Consider the following 25475-nt stretch of genomic DNA (forward strand, 5'->3'; position numbering starts at 1 on the left):
GTATTGTTATTTGTCAATTCAGTTATAGGTTTAAATAATACTCTCTAAACCTAGTTCTATCCTTCTAGACTCAATTTCTTACAGTCTGTTATGACCTCTTCTACCAGACCTGTTTTTTCATGCCTGACTTGACTTCATAGTATGCCATCCTCAAAACTGTCTTTGGGACCCTATTTTCTATTCAAATAATAGTCATCTTTTCATCACTTTCTCAATGCACCCAGATACTTATTAAAACTACATCTTGCCCTGTGCCGAAATAAGTTTTATGAATAAAAAGGAGGAGGAGGGAAAGACAGAGACCAGAGAAAGATATTTAGCATATTCTGTATTAGGTCTGCTCTGGAAGTGACTGTAGGTCATTAGTGGAAGATAGCAATGTAAATAACTAACACACATTATTAAATAATTTGAGGTAAAATAGAAGGATGCTAGAATCCTGAGAAGTAAATAATTTATTTAGCATGTAGAAATGTTGGGAAAAAACTATGAGAAGAAGCAAAGTTATTTGACAAAATTCTGCTGAAAACAATGACTAGGTATGCAAAGGAGCAGTGAGTCACCCTCTGGAAATTATAAAGTTTAGTTCAGGTAGAGGAAATCTGTGCTTCTGCTCTGTGATGGAGTGGCAGCAGCCAGATGATGTATCACCTTAGCCACATCTTGTGTCACATCAATGACATTGTGTGCCCCTTCAATGACATTTCATAACCTTGTGGGAGCCATTAAGAATTTGTATTTTTAATACATATTGTTGCAGGTGGTGGATGGATTAGAGTCACTAGCAATTGGAGAAGGGATATTAGAAAATAAGCTGCTAAAATATTTCAGGGAAAGAGGATGGGACAATTAAGTGTGCTATTTTAAGAAAGAGTATTGGGGATCAAATTAATAGCTATAACTTACTGAGCACCTGCTACGCTGTGATGGCTAATTTTATGTTTCAACTTGGCTAAGTTATGGTGACCATTGGGTCAAATGCTAGTCTTGTTTAAAGATGTGATCAATATTTAACATCAGTTGATTTTAAATTTAAAAAAAATGAACGTGATCCTTATACAGTTAGATGAAGGTCTTAGCAGCCAAACAGGTTATCAAAGAAGGATTTCTGCCTAAAAAACTGTAGCTCAAGACTGCAACATTAACTCTCACCTTAGTTTCCAGCTTGCCAGACTGCCTCAAAACCACATGAGACAATTCCTCAAAACTATTTTCTCTCCCTCTCTTCTCGCATCTCACATCTCCCTGTTCCTCTCTCTCTCTCTAAAAATACACAATACATACACATATATTTTTTATTCTGTTTGCTGGAGCATCTTGACCTATGCACATGCCCTAGCTCATTTAAACCTCAAAAATCTGGGAGTAATTATGATTTTCTTTCATTTTTAATATAAATAAACCTTCCCTAAGTCACAAAAAAGGAACTGGACACAGGCTGAGTTTTAATGATTCTAGACAAAAATTTCTAATCACTGAAATGTTTCTCCCTTCTCAAATTCAAATTTTAAATCTGCCTTTCAATCCTTATGGTAGAATTATGAATAAGCATATTTTATATGAATTTAAATGAATTCATATAACTATGTAAATTTTTAAATTATTATACAATGAGTGATTTTAATTTTGTAAGACAAATTTATTTTTGAAAATAAAAAGAACATGCCCTCTTAAACCAGAAGCCTTTTCATTTCTTTCCTTTTTTTGATTTAATCTTTATTGTAATTTTTTCATTACCACTTAGTCCCCTTATATACCCCTCCCCCAGCAATCACCACACTGTTGTCCATGCCCATCAGTCCTTTATTCTTTTTGTTCGGTCCCTCCAACCTCACTAGCTGTCATCTGCTCTCCATCTATGAGTCTGTCTCTGTTTTGCTTGTTAGCTCAGTTTGTTCATTAGATTTCACATATGAGTGAAATAATGCAGTGTTTGCTTTTCCCTAACTGGCTTATTTCACATAGCATAATGTTCTCCAGGTCTGTTCATACTGTTGCAAATGGTAAAATCTTATTATTTTTTGCAGCCAAGTAGTATGCCATTGTGTAAATTTCTCATAGTTGTTTTATCCACTCATCTATTGATGGAGAAGGGCTGCTTCCGTATCTTGGCAATTGTGAATAACATTGCAGCAAACATAAGGGTGCTATGTTCTTTCGAATTAGTGTTTTGGGTTGCTTTGGATATATTCCTAGAAGTAAAATAACTGGGTCAAGAGGCAGATCTATTTTTAATTTTTTGTAGTATCTCCATACTGCTTTCCACAGTGGCTGCACCCATCTGCATTCCCAGTCACAGTGCAAAAGCGTTCCCCTTTCTCCACACCCTCACCAACACTTGTTATTTGTTGATTTATTGATGATAGCCATTCCGACAGGTGGGAGATGATATCTCATTGTGGTTTTAATTTGCATTTCTCTGATGATTACTGACATTAACCATCTTTTCATATGGCTATTTGGTCATCTGTATGTTCTCTTCAGAGAAGTGTCTGTTCAAGTCCTTTGCCCACTTTTTTCATTGAGTTGTTGTTTTTGTTTTTTGGTTTTTTTGGTATTGAGTTTTGTAAGTACTTTATAAATTTTGGATATTACCCCCTTATCAGGTGTATCAGTGAATATGTTCTCCCATTTGGTGGGGTGTCTTTTTATTTTGTTGATGATATCCTTTGCTGTGCAAAACCTTTTTAGTTTGATGTAGTCCCATTTGTTTTTCTTTTGTTTCCCTTGTCTAGGAAGATATATCCAATAAAAGATTGCTACAAGCAATATCCAAGATTTTACTGCCTATGTTTTCTTCTAGGATCTTTATGGTTTCAGGTCTAACATTTAAGTGTTTGATCCATTTTGACTTTATTCTTGTGTGTGATGTAACGAGGTGGTCTAGTTTTATTTTTCTGCATGTATTTTTTCCAATCTTCTAACACCATTTAGTGAATAAACTATCTTTAGCCCACTGTATGTGCTTGCTTCCTGTGTTGAATATTAATTAACTATAATGGTGTGGGTTTATTTCTGGGCTTTCTATTTTGTTCCATTCATCTATGTATGTGTTTTTATGCCAGTACCATGCTGTTTTGATTACTGTGGACTTGTAGTACAGTTTGATATTAGGTAGCATGATTCCTCCTACTTTGTTCTTCTTTCTCAGGATCATTGTTACTGTGCTGGGCCTTTTGTGCTTCCATATAAATTTTTGAAATATTTTCTCTGGCTGGTGTGGCTCAATGGACTGAGTGCCAGCCTAAGAACCAAAGGGTCACTGGTTCAATTACCAGTCAGGACACATGCCTGGGTTGTGGGCCAAGTCCCCAGTAGGGAGCCCACAAGAGACAGTCACATATTGATGTTTCTCTCTCTCTCTCCATCCCTTCCCCTCTCTCTAAAAATAAATAAATAAAATCTTAAAAAATTGATGAGTAGCTTGAAAAAATTTTTTAAGTATTTGTTCCAGTTCTGTGAAATCCATTGTTGGAATATTGATAGAAATTGTGTTGTATATATAAATTGCTTTAGTAATATAGATATTTTAATAATAAAATAAATTCTTCATATCTATCAACAAGGTATGTGCTTCCACTTATTTATATCTTCTTCAATTTCTTTCCTCAGTGTCTTATAATTTTCCATGTACAGGTCTTTTACATCCTTCGTTAGGTTTATTCCTACATATTTAATTATTTTTTTGTAGCAATTGTGAAAGCGATTTCTTAATTTACATTTCTGTTAATTCATTATTGGCATATAAAAATGCAGCTGATTTATAGATATTAATTTTGTATCTTGCTACTTTGCTAAATTCATTGATCAGTTCTAGTGGTTTCTTGGTGGAATCTTTGGGGTACTCTATGTACAGTGTCATGTCATCTGGAAGTAAAGACTATTTTTCTTCCTCCTTTCCAACTTGGATGCCTTTTATTTCTTCTTTTTGTCTGATTACTGTGGCTAGGACTTTCAGTACTATGTTGAATAAGGGAAATGAAAGTGGACATTCTTGTCCTGTCCCCATCTTAAGGGGAATGCTTGTAATTTTTGCCCATTGAGTTGGCAGTGGGTTTGTCATGAGTGGCCTTTATTATGTTTAGGTATTGTTCCTCTATTCCCACTTTTCTGTGAGTTTTTACCATAAATGAGCACTGGATTTTATCAAAAGCTTTTTCTGCAGCTGCTGATATGATCTTGTGGGTTTTATCCTTCCTTTTTTTAATGTGGTGTATCACATTTATTGATTTGTGAATGTTGTACTAAACTTACGTTCCTGGGATAAATCCCACTTGATCATGGTGTATAATCTTTTTGATTCATTGCTGGATCAGGTGTGCCAATGTTTTGTTGAGAATTTTAGTATCTATGTTCCTCATGGATATTGGCCTATACTTTTTTTCTTTGTAGTGTTTTTATCTAGTTTTAGAATTAGGATAATGCTATCCTTGTAATATGAGTTTGGGAGCTTTTGCTCTTTTTGAGTTTTATGCATGAAATATCGTTTTACTTTACTTTTAGCCTGTGTGTGTCTTTCAATCTGAGATGCGTCTTGGAGGCAGCATATTTGTGCGTCTTGTTTTCTTATCTATTCAGCTAATCTCTGTCTTTGGGTTGGTGCATTTAAGCCATTTACATTTAAGGTGATTATTGATGGATACGTACCTAGTGCCTTTTTTTTGTTAGATTGCTTTCCTCTACTTTTTTTTTCCTTTCTCTTTTTCTTCTTCATAAATCAAGCCCTTCAACACTTGTTGCAATATTGGTTTGGTGTTAACAAACTCCTTTAGCTTTTTTTTGTCTTTAAAGCTCCTTGTTTTTCCTTCCATTTTAAATGACAGCCTTGTTCGGTAAAGTAGTCTTGGTTGTAGGTCCTTGTTTTTTATCACCTTGAATATTTCACACCACTCCTTTCTGGCATGAAATGTTTCTGTTGGGAAATCAGATGATGGTTTATTTGGTGCTCCTTTGTAACTACCTGCTTTTCTCTTGTAGCTTTTAGGATCCTCTCCTTGTCTTTAAGCATTTTCATTTTAATTATGATGTCTCTCAGTGTAGGCCTCTTTGGGTCCAACTTGTTTGGGACTCACTGAGCTTCTGGGACTTAGGTGTCTTTTTCCTTCACCAGATTAGGGAAATTTTCAGTCATTATTTCTTCAAATAGTTTTTTGGCCCCTTGCTCACTCTCTTTTCTTTCTGACATTCCCATGATATGAATGTTGTTAGATTTCATGTTGTCCAAAATATTTCTTAAGCTGTCCTCACTGTTTTAAAATTCTTTTTTCTTTTTACTATTCTACCTGGGATTTTATTTTCTACCTTTTTCTCCATCACTGATTCAAGTCTCTGCTTCATCTAACTTAGTGTTTATTCCATCCAGTGGATCATTTATTTCAGATATTACATTCTTTATTCCTTTGTTATTTTTTCTATGTATTTTTTCATGTTGTATATTATAATTATTACTCTAAGCTCTATATCTGATGAATTACTTGCCTCCATTTGATCTAGTTCTTCTCTAGAATTCGATCATCCTTTCACTTTGCGGTCTGTCTATTTTTCTTCCTATTTTGGCTGCTTTGTATTTTCTGCCTTAGCTATTAAACTAATCAGCTATTCAAGCTTATCGGCTGTTAATCTAATCAAACTGTAATCAGCACCCTGGTTTAAGCACCCTATGGTGTGGCAGAGTAATTCCTGTGGGTGATTATTTCCCCTCAGGCTGATATCATTATATTGTATTCAGCCTGAGAGTAATGGTTGCTGCAGTGTGGGGAATGACTCGGCACAAGGATCCTGGTGGCTGTTCCCTCAGTTCTATCCCCAAAGCTACCAGCCCCAGACTCTCCTCAAGTGTCTCTAGTCCACTCTGCCGCCTCTTTGTGGGAGCCCAGGATAAGTGGCTGCAAATGAGATTTTGTTTGTGGTGTTGCCAGCTGCCTCTCCCTGGAAGACAGGAACCCTGCTGTTTTTCACAGCTTGGTGTTATCTGGGTTCCTTCCCAGCTCTGGTGCTGTAGGCTGGTGAGCCCAGTTCGGGGTTTAGACCCTACATTTCTCAGAGGGAACCCCCCAGCCCTGAAATATCCCTCCAGAGCTTCAGCTGCTGCCCTTGGAAGCCCAGCCAGCCCTCTCAGACCTCCTCCATAATCCCTACCAGTAATGTTGTGGTGAAGTGGTTTCTTTTGTCTGTCCACGTTTATAAGGATTCTCTCCAGTTAGTGTTCAGTTGGTTATTCTGTATGTTTTCTCTCCAATTTAATTGTAATTCTATATTGGTCCTGGGAGGAGGTTTGTGTAGCTTCCATTTACTCCTCTGCCATCTTGGATACTTGAAACCTTTTCAATTGGATGAATAACATTATTTTTCTGTTTTAGGAACTCCTGTTTCTTTTTAAAAAGCATTTCCTACAGATTAAACCATCTACTCACTGCCTTTTCTAAATAACGTGTATTATAGTGTGTCAGTTTTCCTTCTACAAAGTGTCACATCCAATTGCTTTACCCCATACCAAGTGCTACTGAAAAATCCTCCATTCTCTGAGTTCTAACTCAGACCCTCTTCTATAAATTACGTCAATTTTTACCTCTCTTATATACAGCCAGAAATTTCTTTTGCAGCAGATAAAATTGGAAACTGAAGTTAAGGATGATAAATTATTTGTCCTTAGTTTATAAACACTACAGGACTCTAATTACATTTAACACAAAACTCATCAAAGTATTGCAATGACTCTTCTCTAATAAATTCATGTTGCTGAGGTTGCTGATGGCTTCACATATTGACAAAGCTTGTCATATTCATATGAAATGGGCTGTAGGTGAACTCACTTTAAATGCTTTATGGCTCCAGGAGCAAAGGCATCTGGGAAATGTTGGACTCTCTGTTTAACTATCTGTGACTGTTTAATGCTCTATAGCCTCAAGATTGTCAGACTACCCAGAAAACCAGAATGCAGCCCAAAGATAAACATCATGTCCCCAGGAAGGAGGCTAATGAATGTATAGAGTGTGATAACTACCTGATGGTTTCTGTTACCTTAGGAATGCATTGTTCTTTCTGGTGGTCTACATGACTACCCACCACATGGTTTTACAATTAACCCCCTATATAGAGGGATTCTGTCCTGGGAGGGATGTGTATTTTTCCCAGCCTGCCACCACTGGGAGCAGCTGCCTTCCCCATGTAAGTTTCTCCTATAAAATCTCTTATGAATTTGAATAAGGCTACATGTCAGTTCTTTGGAATCAATCCTGAATTTAGACTTTTGGGACTCCCCCTCCAACTGGAGCACTAGCCATTTGTAAAGATACATCCTTAATTTATATTGAATTGTATGTTAATATGCACACAAAAGATAATCTTGATAAATATGGAATTTATCTCAAAACTCCCAAAGGATTTTGGAAATTTTCATTACAAACAACTTAGGCTTAGTTATTTATGAAACTAATGAAATTAAAATTCCTGAAGAAGGTAAAATTGAAGTCATATTTTTTTAAGTATTAAAAAATTAAAATTAAAATTAACATTTTTGAAATACTATATGCCAGATACTTTACAAAGTGCTTTATAGTCATACATTAAAGCATCAGGATAGCACTATTAGTAAAGTACTACTATTGTCACCATTTTAATGATTTTTAGTCAGTCACCAATTATAATAATGATGATGAAACTAAGGCACATGGAGATGAAGTAATATTCTCAACAGCTAGTATGAAATGGATCCAATCACTTGCAAAATAACTTCAATGAGATATATGATTTTTATAAACTTCCAGTATGTTTTATGATTTTCTTAGATATACTTTAGAATAAGAAAATATAACCAGAGATATTGAAATTAAGAACATTGTAACAATAGCCACGGGGGAGTGGGAAGGGAATAGTGGGGAGAGGGGTCTATAGGAGCTACTATAAAGGACACAAGGACAAAATCAAGGGGGTGGGTAGAGGTGGGGGAGGGAGGTGGGACAGGCTGGGGTGGGGTGGAGGGAAGGGGAGAAAATGCAGACAATTGTAACAATAAAAATAAATTAATTAGTTAAAAAAGAATAAAATAATAACATATAGGAATAATTAAAGAAAGTAAAGTTTTAATATTAATTATTTTAAAATATCAAGGTATTATTTTGACATAGTTGTAGGCTCCTTTTAGACTTGGAGAATAAGAGAGTCATTTAAAACAAATCAAAGTTTTAAAGAATTTCCCAAAGACTCCTCAATGAGACAAACATAAATTTATATGGGGTTTTCTAAGTTCTGGACTTTTGTGTGCTCGTAATTTGCCTCTGGATTAATGGATCAGCTCTGTTATTAAGAGCATCAGAGTAAAACAGGTAACATGAGAGCACATAGCCATATTTTGGTGCCCTTTTAGTCCTGTCTGCAAGTATATAATTCATGCCTTCTCTGAATCAACCCTGGTATCTTCACATACAGCAGCTTCTGCTGCCACTCTCCAGGAGTGTCATAATGGAATTGATCTAGAAACAATCCTGCATAGGTATATTAAATACATCATTTTAAAATTTCTCTAAATATACACAAGATAAAAGAAAACGTACTGTATATAATCTATGGTAGCTGAACCCTTGAATTTCTTTCACTTTAAATCATTGACTTACTTTCTTCATAATGATTAAATCAATTATTCAACCATTTAGTGTGGATATGGATGGCAGCAAATACAGAGTGTTATACATAATTTCATCGTGAAACACAAGGATATAAGGATGTTTAAACAACTTCAGGTATAATGTCAGACAATTTTATGTATGCGTCTCTCAATATTTTTGGTAAATCTTTTTATTTCCTCAATGTCCCTATAATCTGAATCAATAAAATCACATTAAGCATGTGGGAAATTAAAGACTAGGGATAATCATTTGTTTGACTGTTGATACTTTACCATGTTATAATTAGTTTCTTATTTTACTTTTTAAAAGATTTTATTTATTTATTTTTAGACAGAGGGAAGGGAAGGAAGAAGAGAGGGAAACATCAATGTTTGGTTGCATTCATGCACCCCCTACTGGGGACATGGCCTGCAACCTAGGCATGTGACCTGACTGGGAATCGAACTGGTGACCCTTTGATTTGCAGGCTGGCAGTCAATCCACTGAGCCACACCAGACAGTGCAGTTTCTTATTTTAATATTACATTTAATACATAGTTTATATGTTTAAAAAACATTCATCAAGACACAATGAAAATTGTTTTTGCATGTGAAAAAATGTTTTTCCCATTTCAAAATGCTAATCTATTGCACAGCTGACTTTGGAAATATTTCTGAGAGGCAAGCTATGATTTAAAAGAAAAAGAAGAAATTCTGTTATGATGATCAATCCTTTTCTCTACTTTCATATTCCCCCTTCTTTAACTCAGTCATTTGGATTACTAAAAAAAAATAAATGGAGTATCGAGAACCAAGATGGCGGCGTAGGTAGACACACTGCGCCTCCTCGCACAACCAGAACTGACAGAGAATCGAACAGCAAGGGGGACCAACACCAAGGAAATAGAAAATAAACATTCATCCAGACTGGTAGGAGGGGCGGAGACTGGCACCGGGGTGGAGAGGACTCGCGTGGCTGTGGCGGGACTGAGACTGGCGGAGTGTGGGACAAATGGCGCAGGCAGTCTGAGCACTAGCAGACCCTGCGGCCCCACATTGGCACAGATAAACCGAGAGGGCCGGACTCAGAGTGGCGGAGAACGGGGCAGGCTGAGCAGGGGGTAGCACCCTGCGACCCCACATTCGAACAGAGATAAACCGGGCGAACTGTGGGGAGCGAAGCAGACCGCGCAATCCAGGGCTCCAGCTCGGGGAAATAAAGCCTCAAACCTCTGATTGAAAACGCCCGTGGGGGTTGGGGCGGCAGCAGGAGAGACTCCCAGCCTCACAGGAGAGGTTGTTGGAGAGACCCACAGGGGCCTAGAGTGTGCACAGGCCCACTTACTCCGGAACCAGCACCAGAGTGGCCCAGTTTGATTGTGGGTAGCGGAGTGAAAGATTGAAAGCCGGAGGAGAGTGAGGCGGGCGCCATTGCTCCCACTCGGCCCCGCCCCCACGTACAGCGTCACAGCACAGCGACCAGCGTTACCCCGCCCTGGTGAACACCTAAGGCTCCGCCCCTTAAAGTAACAGACGCGCCAAGACAGACAAACAAAAAAAAAATGGCCCAAATGACAGAACACTTCAAAGCTCCTGAAAAAATACAACTAAGCGAGGAAGAGATAGCCAACCTATCGGATGCACAGTTCAAAGCACTGGTTATCAATATGCTCACAGACTTGGTTGAATCTATTCGAAAAACAGATGAAAAAATGAAGCCTATGCTAAGAGAAACAAAGGAAAATGTACAGGGAACCAATAGTGATGAGAAGGAAACTGGGACTCAAATCAATGGTATGGACCAGAAGGAAGAAAGGAACATCCAACCAGAAAAGAATGAAGAAACAAGAACTTGGAAAAATGAGGAGAGGCTTAGGAACCTACAGGACATCTTGAAACATTCCAACATCCGAATTATAGGGGTGCCAGAAGGAGAAGAGGAAGAACAAAAAATTGAAAACTTAATTGAACAAATAATGAAGGAGAACTTCCCTAATCTGGCAAAGGAAATAGACTTCTGGGAAGTCCAGGAAGCTCAGAGAGTCCCAAAGAAGCTGGACCCAAGGAGGAACACACCAAGGCACATCATCATTACATTACCCAAGATTAAACGCAAGGACCTACATCCAAGATTACTGTATCCAGCAAAGCTATCATTTAGAATGGAAGGGAAGATAAAGTGCTTCTCAGATAAGGTCAAGTTAAAGAAGCTCATCATCACCAAGCCCTTATTATATGAAATGTTAAAGGGAGTTACCTAAGAAAAAGAAGATCAAAAATAGGAACAGTAAAAATGACAGCAAACCCACAGTTATTAACGACCACACATAAAACAAAAACGAGAGCAAACTAGGCAAACAACTAGAACATGAGGGTTGCCAATAGGGGAGTGGGAGGGGGAGAGGGGGGGAAAGGTACAGAGAATAAGTAGCATAGATGATAGATGGAAAATAGACAGGGGGAGGGTAAAAATAGTGTAGGAAATGTAGAAGCCAAAGAACTTATAAGTATGACCTATGGACATGAACTATAGGGGGGGAATGTGGGAGGGATGGGGGTGGGCAGGATGGAGTGGAGTGGGGGGGGGAATGGGACAACTGTAATAGCATAATCAATAAATATATTAAAAAATAAAATTTTTAAAAAAATAATAATGACAGTTTTTAAAAATTATAAAATAATGCTTAGAATTATATTATAGAATGTAATATGAATGAGGGAAAAAAGCACACTCAAGTGCTCTCATTTTGCTGCTGATAAAAATGAGGTTTCAAGAGGAAAAATGCTTGGCAACAATCATATGACAAATCACTGGCAGAAATTCTGTCTCAGGTGTATTTACTTCTAGGATATTTCAGGTCCAAAAGTTTTTCAATGAAAAGAAACATCATTAAGTAATAGTATGTTATTCTGCAGCCTTCTTGTGATGTGAAATCTCTAGTACTAGTTCCCTATCTCGCTGTTCTGCATAAGAAATTGTTTCTTAGGTTTATAAAATGAAATTAAAATGACAATATTTACCTTTTTAAGAGAAATACTTATATTTATCCAATAATCATCATAGAGATAACGGTATAGATATTTCTATTTTACATAATGGAATTTGTGGCTTGTGGGAAAAAACAAACATACCTCAGCCTGCCAAGCTGTTCTTTATGCAGCAATTCTAATTTTAACAAATTTAAATGATTTTAACTTCTTTTAAAAAGTTCTGTTAAATGTAAGGCTTAGTCAATCAGAACTTTTAAAGGTAAATAGAGCAAATATATCAATAAGGATATTGAGAAACTCAATTTATTTTAACATTAGGTTTATTTAACATTAAAAACCACTCATTCTTCAAAATGTAGTTCAAATTATATAATGCAAAACTGATAGGGCACTAATGGAAAAGATTATATACCAACTAGCACTGGTTAAAAACAGAATTAAAATGGTTATTAAGAGATCTAATAGGTATATATAAAATATTATTTATATGACATAGAAACATTTATGAAAGCTATATGAAGCTATAAATCAAGTCCAATCAATTTCAAAGTCACTATTCTAAAGATTTGTTTCTGCACTCTACAAATCGTTTTAACAACAATCATTCTACATGATTGTAATATAAATAAAAATGTCAGAGGATGCAAGATGGTGAAAGAGTAGGAGAAAGTTACATTCACTTCCTCCTAGGACCAAACTGGAATTACAACTAAAATATAGGGGGGAAAAAACCTGAATAACCAACTGAAGACTAGTTGAACAGAAATCTTAAAAACAAGGGTTTACAGAAGCCACATGCACACTGCTGGGAAAGACAGAGACTCAAAATGGGTTTGACCCTCCCCACTACTCACACGTGGCAGCTGAGAATCCAGAGGGGTATCTCAGCTGCAAAAGGTTTCCTCCAAAGAGTATGGGGTCCTAACCCAATGCCAGGATCCCTAGCCCAGACACTAAAGTCAGGAAGAGGCACTTACATAATATCTGGCTGTGAAAATCAGCAGGATTCTGTCAGTGAGATATAAGTGTCTGCTAGAAACCCAGGCACCTTCTTAAAGGACCAACACACAACTCTCCTTCACAGCCTGAGCTCCAGCAGAAGTAAGGCAGAGCAGACAAGAGTTATGTGAGAGAAACTGGGCTTTGTGGCTCTGGAGAGAGAGCAGAAGGAACACCCAACAGCATCCCTGTGTTGAGTCTCTCTCCCACACCACAGATCTTTCTTGGGTTGCACACTCTCCTCCATATAGCATCAGTCTACAGGAATGAAATAACCCCACCTTCCAGATGCTGTGTCAAACTGCCCTCCAGAGTTCATGCCCGGTGGAGGTCCAGATTGACTCAGGGGTGTTGGTGACTGAGTTGTGTGGCTATGGAAAACTGGGCCACTGACCCCACATACTTGACCAGAAACCCTTCATCATGGGAGTTTTACTAGCCCCACCTTCCTGACTCCCAGTGACTGGCCTCACCAAGCTGGGGCTCTCCAGGAGGTTCTGGGCAGAATCTGGACATACTAAGTTGAATAATTCTGGGACAGAGGCCCTATTTCCCTGCCATACCCCAGTGGTACAAAGCCCTACCTTCAAATAGCCAAATCTTGGTTAGTGTGGGCCTGACGAATTCTGCTGATTTCCCCCAATTATTCTGAGACTCTACACCACTACAAAGGTTTGTAGGAACCTAGCAGGGGTGGCAGCTAGCCTTGGTGTTCTCTGGGACTTTTAATGAACGTCCTCAGATCCAGCAGTGGCACCAGTTTAAATCTGTATCAGTCTGGTTAACACCACAATGCCCTACATGGTGACTCATTGAGAACCTACCTCACACAAATAACATACAGACAGAGGCTCTTTCAGTGACTGAGTCTAGCAGGCAGCTAACAGGCAGTTAACAGGCAGAAGCAGGTAGAGGTGAATCTTGGAGTTTCCTAGGTCATTTGCTGACCTGCTCCCAGGCTCAGTGCTGGTGCAAACCAACATGTGTGGGGAGCCTTATATTTCCCACACATAACCAGGCCCAGCACAGGCATCCATAAACAGTGGATTGCTTTGTAACTTCAAACATTTAGCCTAGGGCTAAATGGGTCAGACATGGACCTACATCAGATCCCACCCAAAAGCCCCCCAAAACAACACACTGAGTGGCAGGCTTACAACCACATCAGAACAGGACCCAACAATAATACAAGTGGAAAATTCAAAGGGGGAACTTGGCAGGAACCAGACCCTGCTGGATGGGGCAAATACCAATTTATGTTGTTAGCACCAGCACAGAAGGTCATACACTGTGGTCAAGTTTGATCCTCACAGTCAGCCAGCCTGAGGATTGATCACATGGATGGGCCAACAGTAATCAAGACTCAACTACAACAGGAAGGTCCACATAACCCAACTGTGCACAGGATGTGATGCATGAATGGGCATGTTGTTGTGATGAAGCTGCCAATCACCAGTTGCCCATAGGTGCATACTTCAGAATCATCCAAATAGTTTCTGTAGAAGAATGTTCAAGCTTAACACAAAATTTGATGCAAATTTGTTGTTCTACTTGCTCAGTCATTTTGAATGTGATGGCCACACAGTACAAATGCTCACTCAACAGTGTCAACCACCTTTACTGACTAGTATAGTGAAATCATCATTGTTCACGCATGTGCATTCCATTCCACCCTCCTTGACTGCCAGATTACATCATTGTCACAAAATCATTCTCATTATATTAACAATGGTTGGACTTTTTCTGGACAGCCTCGTATACGCAGTCTACAAGAGAAACAAAAGTCCACATCAGAAACAAAACACATGCATGCTGTAAGTGAAAATACTGAGAAAGGTATTTCATGCAAATAAAAATTTATAAAAAGGCTGGGTATGAATGTATCAATACTTATGTCTGATAAAGTGGACTTTAAAACAAAGGCTATCATAAGAGACAAAGAAGGGTATTACATAATGATAAAGAGATAATCAACAAGAGGATATAACCCTTGTAAATATTTATGAACCCAACATAGGAGCACATAATATATAAAGTATTTTTGATGGACATAAAGGGAGAGATCAACAGTTACACAGGTATAGTAAGTGGATTTTAACATCCCATTGAGATCAATGGCTAGATCTTCCAGACAGAAAATCAAAAAGAAAATATCAGCCTTAAATGACACACTAGATCAGGTGAATTTAATTGATATCTTCAGAACATTTCATCCCAAGTAGCAGATTATACATTTTTAAGAGCACATGGAACATTTTTTAGGATAGATCATATGTTAAGACACAAACCAAGTCTTTTAAATTTAAGAACATTGAAATTATATCAAACATCTTCTCTGACCATAATGGTATGAAAATAGAAATCACAAGAAGAAAACTGAAAACACACAAAGACATGGAGTTTAAATAACATGTTATTAAATAGTGAATGGGTTAACACTGACGTAAGTAAGGAAATCAAAAGACACCATGAGATCAAAAAAAAAATGACACAAAATAAGTCAAAATTTATGGAACACAGCTAGAGCAGTCCTAAGAGGGAAATTCATAGCATTACAAGCTTACCTTAATAAATAACAACAACCTCAAATAAACAACCTAACTTTACATTTAATGGAACTAGAAAAAGAACAACAAACAAAGTTCAAAGTGAGTAGAAAATAAGAAATAATAAAAATCAGAGCAGATATAGATGAAATAGAGACTAAAAATTAATACAAAAGATCAATGAAACTAAGAACTCATTCTTTGAAAAGATAAAAAAGATTAATAAATCTTTAACTAGATTCATCAAGAAAAAAGAATAGAGGACACAAATAAAATCAGAAATAAGAGAGAAGCAACATAAGCAAAAAAAATCCACTTATTTTTGCTCGTGTTTCTGACACCACAGAAACACAAAGTATTATAAGAAAAACTTACAAAGAACTATGTGCCAACAAATTGGAGTATAAGGAAGAGATAGATAAATTCTTAGATAAACACTATTTTTTAAAACTGAATTAAGAAGAAACAGAAATCCGAACTGACTCATGACAACTACTGGAACAGAAGTATTATTAAACGCCCTCCCCCCAAAAAAAAACCTCACACCAAACAAAAGCATGAGACCAAATGGCTTCACAGGTGAATTTTACCAAACATTCAAATAAGAACACCTAACTTTGCCAAACCATTCCAAAAATTTCAGAGGAAAGAAGACTCCTAAGCTCATTTTACGAGGCCCGCATTACTGTAATTCCAAAACCAGATAAAGACACTACAAATAAACAAAATTGTAGGCAATATCTCTTGGCAACACAGATGTGAAAATCTTCAACACAATATTAGCAAAACAATTCCTGCAATACATTAAAAAGATCATACACCATGATCAAATGGGACTTATTCCTGGGACACAGGATTGGTACAATATTCACAATCAATTAACATGGGATACCACATAAATAAAATGAAGGATAAAAATTATATGATCATATCAATAGATAAAGAAAAGCATTGGACAAAATCCTGTACCTATTTATGACAAGAACTCTTAGCAAAGTAAGAATAGAGGGAACTTGCCTCAACATAATAAAGGCCATATGTGACAAACCCACAGCTAACATCATCCTCCGCTGGGGACAATTAAAAGTATTCCCCTTAAGATAAGGAACAGGACGGATGTTCAGTTTCATTACACTAATATAACACAGTACTGGAAGTCCTAGCCACAACAATTAGGCAATAAGAAGAAATAAGATCCATCAGAAATGTTTTTTAAAAAAGAAGTAAAACAGTCACTATTTGCAGATGACATTATAGTGTATAGACAGAACCGTAAAGATTCCACCAAAAAACTACTAGAACTGATAAGTGCATTTAGTGAACTAGCAGGATACAAAATTAATACTTGGATACAGTTGCATTTTTGTACACAAATAATGAACTATCAGAAAAGTGAACTAAGAAAACAATCCATTAACAATTTCATAAAAATTAAATATGTAGAAATAAATTTAACCAACCATGTAAAAGATCAGTACTCAGAACATTATGACACCAAAGAAAGAAATTGAAGAAAATATAAATAAGAGAAAGCCATAAATTGGAAGAATTAACATAATTAAAATGTTCATAATACCCAAAGCAATCTATATATTGAATGAAAATTCTATCAAAATACTGATTGTATACTTCACACAACTAGAATTAATAATCCAAAAATTTATATGAACCACAAAAGACAGTGAAAAGTCACAGAATTATGATAAAAAACAAAGTTGAAGGTATCATGCTACCTGATATCAAACTATACTATAACCCTATAGTAATCAAAATAGTATGTTTCTGGCATAAAAGCAGACATGTTGATTAATCGATCAGATTAGAAAGCCCAGGAAAAAAAATGCCTATAAGGGCAATTAGTATTTGACAAAGGAGGCAAAAACAAGCAATGGGGTAAACAAGGTCTATTCAATAAATGGTGTTGAGAAAATTGGTCATATACAGGTCAAAAAAGTAACTAGAACACCTTCTTATACCATAGACAAAAATAAACCCAAAACAGAGTAATGATTTAAATTTAAGCCTCAAAACTGTAGAACTCTTAGAAGAAAACATAGGAAGTAAAATCTCAAACAATCCTCTTAGCAATAATTTTTTCTGATATATCCCCTTGGGCAAGGGAAACAAAGAAAAAATAAAGAGCATTATATCAAACTAAACATGTTTTGTACAGCAAAAGAAATCATCAACAAAATAAAAAGTTAACATACTGATGTATTACAGAATTTTACAATAGAACCAATATAATTTTATTAACTAATGTCACCCCAATAAATTCAATAAAAAAGAAAAAAAGAAAGGAAAAGTCAATCTAATGAATGGGAGAAGATCTTTGTCAATGAGGTATCTGATTAGGGGGTAATATCCAAAATTTATAGAGAAGTTATATAACTCAACGTCAAAAAACAATCAAATTACCTTTGTAACAGCATGGATAGAACTGGAGAGCATTATGCTAAGTGAAATAAGTCAGATGGTGAGGGAAAAATACCATACGATCTCACCTTTAACTGGAACATAATCAACAGAAGAAAAAAGCAAACAAAATATAACCAGAGACATTGAAGTTAAGAACAATCTAGCAATGGGCAGGGGAGAGTGGGGAGGGGACAGTGAGGAGAGGGGATTACAGGAACTACTGTAAAGGACACATGGACAAAATCAAGGGGGAGGGTGGAGGTGGGGAGGGAGGTGGGTTTGGCTGTGGTGGAGTGGAGGGATGGGGAGAAAATGCAGACAGACATCTGTAATTGAATAACAATAAAAATTTTAAAAAATATACAAAAAACTAGACTTCTGGTCAAGATGAAGGCATAAGTAGACACACTGTTGCCTCCTTGCACAACCAAAAGAAGACAACAACAAATTTTAAAACAAAAATCAATAAGAACTGATAAAAAATTGAACTGTATGGAAGTCTGACAACCAAGGAGTTAAAGAAGAAACATTCATCCAGACCGGTAGGAGGGGCAGAGATGGGAAACCAGGCAGAGAGAACTAGGCAAGGAACGGGGCTGGAGGACCTGGGTGGGCAAGACGGCGCAACCCAGGGTTCTAGCATAAGGAAATAAAGCCTCAAAGTCTCTGACAGAAACACCTGTGGGGGTTGAAGAGGCAGTGGGAGAAACTTTCAGTCTCACGGGAGAGTTTGTTGGAGAGACCCATAGGGTCCTAGAACATACACAACCCCAGCCAACTGGGAATCAGCACCAGAAGGGCCCAATTTGATTGTGGGTATCAGGGCAAGTGACTGAAAACAGGCAGAGGGGAGGGCAGGTGGTACTGTTCCCTCTTGTACCCACCCCTACTTAGAGCATCACAACACAGTGAGGTGGGTTGCCCTGCTATGGTGAAGACCTAAGGCTCTGCCCCTTACTTTGCCTCTTACTACATAACAGGCACGCCGAGACAAAAAAAAAAAAAAAAAAAAAAAAAAAAGTGGCCCAAATAAAAGAAACAATCAAAGCTGCAGAAAAAATACAACTAAGCAATGAAGAGATAGCCAACCTATCAGATGCACAGTTCAAAACACTGGTAATCAGGATGCTCACAGAAATGGTTGAGTATGGTCTCAAAATAGAGGAAAAACTGAAGGCTATGAAAAGTAAAATAAAGGAAAATGTACAGGGAACCAACATTGACAGGAAGGAAACCAGGACTCAAATTAATGGTTTGGAGCAGAAGGAAGAAAGAAACATTCAACCAGAACAGAATGAAGAAAGAATAAGTTTAAAAAATGAGGAGAGGCTTAGGAACCTCCAGGACATCTTTAAACACTCCAACATCTGAATCATAGGGATGCCAAAAGAAGAGAAAGAGCAAGAAATTGAAAACTTATTTGAAAACATAATGAAGAACATCCCTTATCTGGCAATGGAAATAGACTTCCAGGAAGTCCAGGAAGCTCAGAGAGTCCCAAAGAGGTTGGACCCAAGGAAGCACACATGAAAGCACCCCACAATTACATTACCCAAGATTAAAGATAAGGAGAGAATCTTAGAAGCAGCAAGAAAAAAGGAGACAGTTACTTACAAAGGAGTTCTCATAAGATTGTCAGCTGATTTCTCAAAAGAAACCTTGCAGGCAAGAAGGGACTGGAAAGAAGTATTCCAAGTCATGAAAGGCAAGGACCTCCATCCAAGATTCCTCTATCCACCAAAGCTCTCATTTAGAATGGAAGGGCAGATCAAGTGCTTCCCAGATAAGGTCAAGTTCAAGGAGTTCATCATCACCCAGCCCTTCTTATATGAAATGTTAAAGGGACTTATCTAAGAAAAATAAGATAAAAAATATGAACTGTGAAATGACAACAAACTCAGTTATTAACAAGTGAATCTAAAACAAAAACAAAAGCAAACTAAGCAAACAACTAGAACAGGAACAGAATCACAGAAACAGAGATCTCATAGAGGGTTATCAGTGGGGGAATGGGAGGGGGGAAAAGGGGGAAAAGGTACACAGAATAAGTAGCATAAATAGTAGGTAGAAAATAGACAGGGGGAGGTTAAGAATAGTATAGGAAGTGTAGAAGCTACAGAACTTACATGTACAACCCATGAACATGAAGTAAAGGGGGGGATGTGGGTGGGAGTGGGTGTGCAGCATAGAGGGGAATAAAGGGGGAGAATGGGAAAGCTGTAATAGTATAATCAATAAAATATATTCAAGAAAAAATAAAACAATCAAATTAAAGTAGCAAATGGTCAGAAGACCTGAATAGACACTTTTCGAAAGAGGACTTACAGATGGCAAATAGAAATAAAAAGACACTCAGTGTCACTATCATGAGATAAATGCAAATTAAAACCACAATGAGATATCACCTCACACCTGCCAGAATGCAATCATCAATAAATAAAAAAGAAGTGCTGGGATGGATGTAGAGAAAACGGAACCCCAGGACGCTGTTAGCGGGAATACTGATTTGTACAGCCACTGTGGAAATCAGTATGAAGTTTGCTTCAAAAATGAAAAATGTACTTCTTTCTCAAAATGTCTGTGGCTATCCAGGGTCATTTATGGTTCAATATAAATTTTTGAAATGTTCTATATCTGTGAAATAAGTCATTGGTAACTTAATAAGGATTGCATTGAATCTATAAATTGCTTTGGGTAGTATGGACATTTTGATGATGTTAATTCTTACAATCCATGAATACGGTATATGTTTCCATTTATTTGTGTCTTCCTTAATTTCTTCAATGTTCTGTAGTTTTCTGAGTACAAGTCTTTACCTACTTGGTTAGGTTTTTTCCTAGGTACTTTATGTTTCTTTTTGCTATAGCAAATGGGGACATCAGACTATATTATAAGGCCATGGAAATCAAAACATTCTGGTACTGGCATAAGAACAGATATATAGATCAATGGAACAGAATAGAGAGCCCAGAAAAAAACCCAAGTCTCTATTGTCAATTAATATTTGACAAAGAGGGCAGAAGCAAAAAATGGAGTAAAAATAGCCTCTTCAACAAATAGTGTTGGAAGATCTAGACAGCTACATGAAAAAACATGAAACTTGACCACCAACTTACACCACACACAAAAATAAACTCAAGATGGTTAAAAGACTTAAATATAAGTTGTAACACCATAAAAGTCCTAGAGGAGAACATAAGCAGGAAAATACCAGATATTCCACACAGCAATAGTTTCACCAATATGTTTCCTAGAGCAAAGGACATAATGGAAAGAACAAACAAATGGGACTTCATCAAAATGAAATGCTTCTGCACAACTAAAGAAAACATCAGCAAAATAAAAAGAGAACCACCATATGGGAAAATATAGTTGCAAATGATACCTCAGACAAGGGTATGATCTCCAAAATATATAAAGTACTCACACAACTCCTCTCCAGGAAGACCAACAATCCAGTTAAATAATGGGAAAAAGACTGAACAGACACTTCTCCAAGGAGGACATACGTAGGGCCCAAAGGCATAAGAAGGTATGTATGCTCAGCATCACTAGCCATCAGAGAGATGTAAATTAAAACCACAATGAGATACCATTTCACAGTGATCAGAATGGCCATCATAAACAAGTCAACAAACAAGTGCTGGAGAGGTTGTGGAGAAAAGGGGACCCTAGTACACTGTTGTTGAAAATGCAGACTGGTGCAGCCACTGTGGAAAACAGTATGGAATTTCCTCAAAAAACTGAAAATGTACCTGCTTTTTGACCTGGCAATTCCACTGCTGGGATTATACCCTAAGAATCCTGAAATGCTAATTCAAAAGAACCTTTGAAACCTAATGTTCATAGCAGCACAATTTACAATTACCAAGTGCTGGAAGTAACTTAAGTGTCCATCAGTAAATGAGTGGATCAAACAACTATGGTTTTAGTTTTCTGTATAAAACTACATTTATGCGATGGAATAATACTACACAGCAGAAAGAGAGAAGGAGCTCCTACTCTTTGCAACAGCATGGATGGACCTGGAGAGCATTGTGTTAAGTGAAATAAGTGAGGATGTGAAAGACAAATACCATATGATCCTGACCTATGAGTGGAACCTAATCAACAAAACAAACTAGCAAGCAAAATATAATCGGACAATGAAATAAAGAACAAACTGACAGTAACCAGAGGGGAAGGAGGAGGGGGACAATGGGTGAAAGAAGTGGAATGGTCATCAGGGAACATGTATGAAGGCCACATGGAGAATGCCAAAGGGGGGCAGGATTAAAGGTGGGAGGTGAGATTGGTTGGGGTAGGGGAGAGTAGTGGGAGGAAAGTGGAGATAACTGTACTTGAACAACAAATAAAAAAAGCTAAACAAAAAAAAAAAGAAGAAGAAAAATGTAAATGTCTTATAATCCAGCAATTCTATATTTGGGTATATAGCCAAAGAAACCTAAAACACTAAATCAAAAAAAAATATGTGCTCCCTTATGTTTATTGCAGCATTATTTACAAATAGCCAAAATTTGGAATTAACCCCAGTGCCCATCAAAAATGAGTGGATAAAAAATTGGTGGTACATATATACAATGGAATATTACTTGGCCATAAAAGAGAATGAAATCTTACCATTTGCAACAGCATGAGTGGACCTAGAGGGTATTATGCCAAGTGAAATAAGTCAGAGAAAGTCAAATAACATATGATTTCACTTATATGTGAGATCCAAAGAATAATATAAATGAACAAACAGAAACAGTTTCATAGATATGGAGTAGAAATTGATGGTTGCTAGAAATAGAGGGGAGGGTGATATGAGAACTTGGTGAAAAAAATGAAAGGATTATAAAGTACAGATGGCTAGTTACAGAATAGTCACAGGGGTATAAAGTACAGCATAAGAAATATAGTATGTATGTATATATGGTGCCACGTAGGTACTAAGTATATTAAGGGAACACTCTGCAAAGTATACATTGTCTAACAAGTATGCTGTACACCTGAAACTAATACAAAATGATATTTAAAAAATCAAACATCAAAATGATCCACCTAAAATTAGAATATACAATAACAATTTTTTAAATGTTCAAATTAAATACTATTAAAATATTAGTATCAAACATGTTGAATGAAGATTAAGCAAAATTTAGAAATAATTTTATAGTCTTCAGTGTTTGTATTAGAAAGGAAAAAGCAAACACTAACACAATAATGGAAAGGACTGGATACATATAGAATTTGGCTTCTTGAGAAAATAAGTATAATATTTACAAATATTCACCAGTTTATCATGGAAAATAGAGAAAAATACTTATAAATAATATTAGGACAAAAGAAAATAAAACAAATGCAAATATTAAAAGAACACCAAAAACCATACCTAATACCTAAAAATATTGTTTAAAGTTGAAAATTTAGGTGAGAATGGTTTTTAAAATTGTATAAGTTACCAAAATTTATTTTTAAAAAAATGTAAAACTTAACCCTAAAACCATAATAAAATAAGTTTTTTAAATCTTTTTTTAGTAGGAAGGGGAAGGGTTGTCAAGGAACATGGATAAAGGACCCATGGACAAAGCCAAACAGGGGTGTATGAGTGAGGGGGGATGGTGTGGTGGGTGGGGTGTGGGAAAGTGATGGGAGAAAAATGGAGACATTTTTGGAGACAAACTGTACTTGAACAATAAAATATAAAAATAAATAAAGTCTTTTATAAAATAACATTTACTTTTTAAAAGTTAATGTGCATATAATAGGAAATTGAAAATCACAAGAAGCAAAGGACAAAGTCATCCATAACTACAAGCAGGGTTCCGTTTAATAAACGACATGCAGCTGGACACATAGTGTAGCCAGTGCAAGATTATAACAAAATGGACAGTATAAAACTTGGAATGGAAGAAACAATACTGTCACTATTAACACAATAAAGTAGTTTGAAAAAAGACAGGTGTTGGTAAGGTTAGAGAAAAAAGGAACCTCTCACATTGTTGCCTGTAGACATATAAACCCTCGCATAACAGAAATCAGTTTGCACTGAGTAAGTACATCTGCTCATGAGCCTGTCGTACAAGCAAGCAACACCACTTCCAGAGCAGTAATTGCTTGAAGTCTTTATACAGGCACCTTGAGACATGTGCACAAATATAATGTTGCTCAAGCTGCTTAATACATCAACAATTCTTTTTTTGAGCTTGTGATAATTTAAAGATATCATTTAAAAATTCTCTCTTAAAAGAACATTGTCAAACGTAGACTTCTGTCTGGAATTTTTACCTTGAACAATGTTTAAGAAAACATAAAATTGGCAAAATTACATAATGTAAATGTCACAGAACTAGATCCTAGTATTCTTGACTCTCTTTTAGGTTTTATTATTAACTAGCACTATAAACTAGTAAAGCTGTAATAAATAAATAACTAGCATGATTAACTAATAATCATGCATTAATCTATAAAATATTTTAATTAAATGAGGAAATAATACTAGTGTTATTTGATATGTTCTTAAATCAAAACACTAGATAAAAGATATAAAAAGGAAAAGAAAGCATCACATATAATGACAATCTTTACAAGGCAGTGTAACATTCTCCCCAGGGCCCAGACTGACAGTACTTGGTGCATTCCAATGCCTGTGCTTACCAGCTGCTGCCCCTGGACACCCCAGGCCGCATACTGCAAGACAGAGTCCTCTACTTCTGGAGGGTTTAACTCCCAAACTTCCCTTGAAAAAAGGTAAATATTATTACGTGAAAAAAATTGACATCTACAATAATTTAGTTGGACAGTTTCTCATGAAAACCAGAAAATCAAAGATCTTACCTAGTGTGTATGTTGTAAATCACATATGAAGCGGTATATGAATAATGAAAAATCTGAAATAATAAAAAAAAGTTATTGACCATTTAAAATAAAGGCTCTATCTTAATATGTATATATGTTCTTATTAAATTCCAGCAAATCCAAGAATTGGTTTTAAAGAGAAATCAAAATGTGAAATACCTCAGTTTTTGAGTTTATTACCTTCTCTGGGCCTTCCTGCAATAGCCTTCTAAATTTTTTTTTCCAACTAGCAGTCATGTCCCTTATTGAATCCACTCTGCACTTAGTATAATTGTGATTATAATTCCATCTTGTTTAAAATATTTAGTGATTCCTCATTACCCATAAAATAAAGTTCACATCGTTTAGTCAATGCTCAAGGATTTTGGTATTTGTAGTCTACCTATTTCTCCACCTTTATCCTCCACTACTTTACCTAGTCTATTCCTCAATCACATTAGACAAACTTTCTTTGTATATCCTTAACATTTCCCCCTTTTTTAAAAGGTCACCCCACCCTAACTCAGGTGGAAATTTTTCCTCCTATTCCATCTCTCTCACAGTTTACTCTGACTCTCAGGACATTCTCACCCTGTAGTATAAAGTATATAACTATTTTAATTATATGTCTCCTTTTCCGATTATAATGGTGTTGGGTACAGTTGTGTGTTACCTTTGCATCCTCCACATTACCTAATATGGTGTCATGTTTGCATGCAACATGCAATAGGTATTTGTTGAGTAATGATTCTGATGGAGAAAAACTCACATATCTTGAAGCGTTTTTTTGTTGAAACAAAATGGGATAAACTGCTCCCCAAACCCTTCATAGTCAGAGTTGAAAATCATACCTCAAATAGTTGGTTACAAATAGGTGATCTTCAAGAGATTTTAGTACCATCTTATAAAGAACTCTGTTTCTTTTTAAAGCCCATCTTCCCCAGGATCACAGGTCCCATGATGGGTGACATTAAATCCCCAAAATGGGACCATAGTGGATGATGCAAAGCTATCTCTACATTTTGGTTCTCAGTAATTAGAGATGAAATAGTGGAATAGAGTAAATGAGTCTGTTCTTGAAAAACTGCAAAAGATTGGT

At 36.5% G+C, this 25475-nt stretch overlaps 1 protein-coding gene across 2 annotated transcripts in view; it reads right to left on the bottom strand.

Moving 5' to 3' along the window:
- Window positions 1–25475, bottom strand: part of DPP10 (dipeptidyl peptidase like 10) — a 722439-nt gene that overhangs the window by 146954 nt on the left and 550010 nt on the right. For both annotated transcript variants that reach the window (XM_024569627.4, XM_053918597.1), the window contains exons 6-7: window positions 24377–24429; window positions 24197–24278 (exon numbers count right to left, since the gene is read on the bottom strand). In XM_024569627.4, coding sequence (XP_024425395.1) covers window positions 24197–24278; window positions 24377–24429 — 135 coding nt within the window. The remainder of the gene's footprint in view (window positions 1–24196; window positions 24279–24376; window positions 24430–25475) is intronic.

The sequence above is a fragment of the Desmodus rotundus genome, chromosome 2, assembly GCF_022682495.2.
Source record: "Desmodus rotundus isolate HL8 chromosome 2, HLdesRot8A.1, whole genome shotgun sequence".
NCBI classification, from domain to species: Eukaryota; Metazoa; Chordata; class Mammalia; order Chiroptera; family Phyllostomidae; genus Desmodus; species Desmodus rotundus.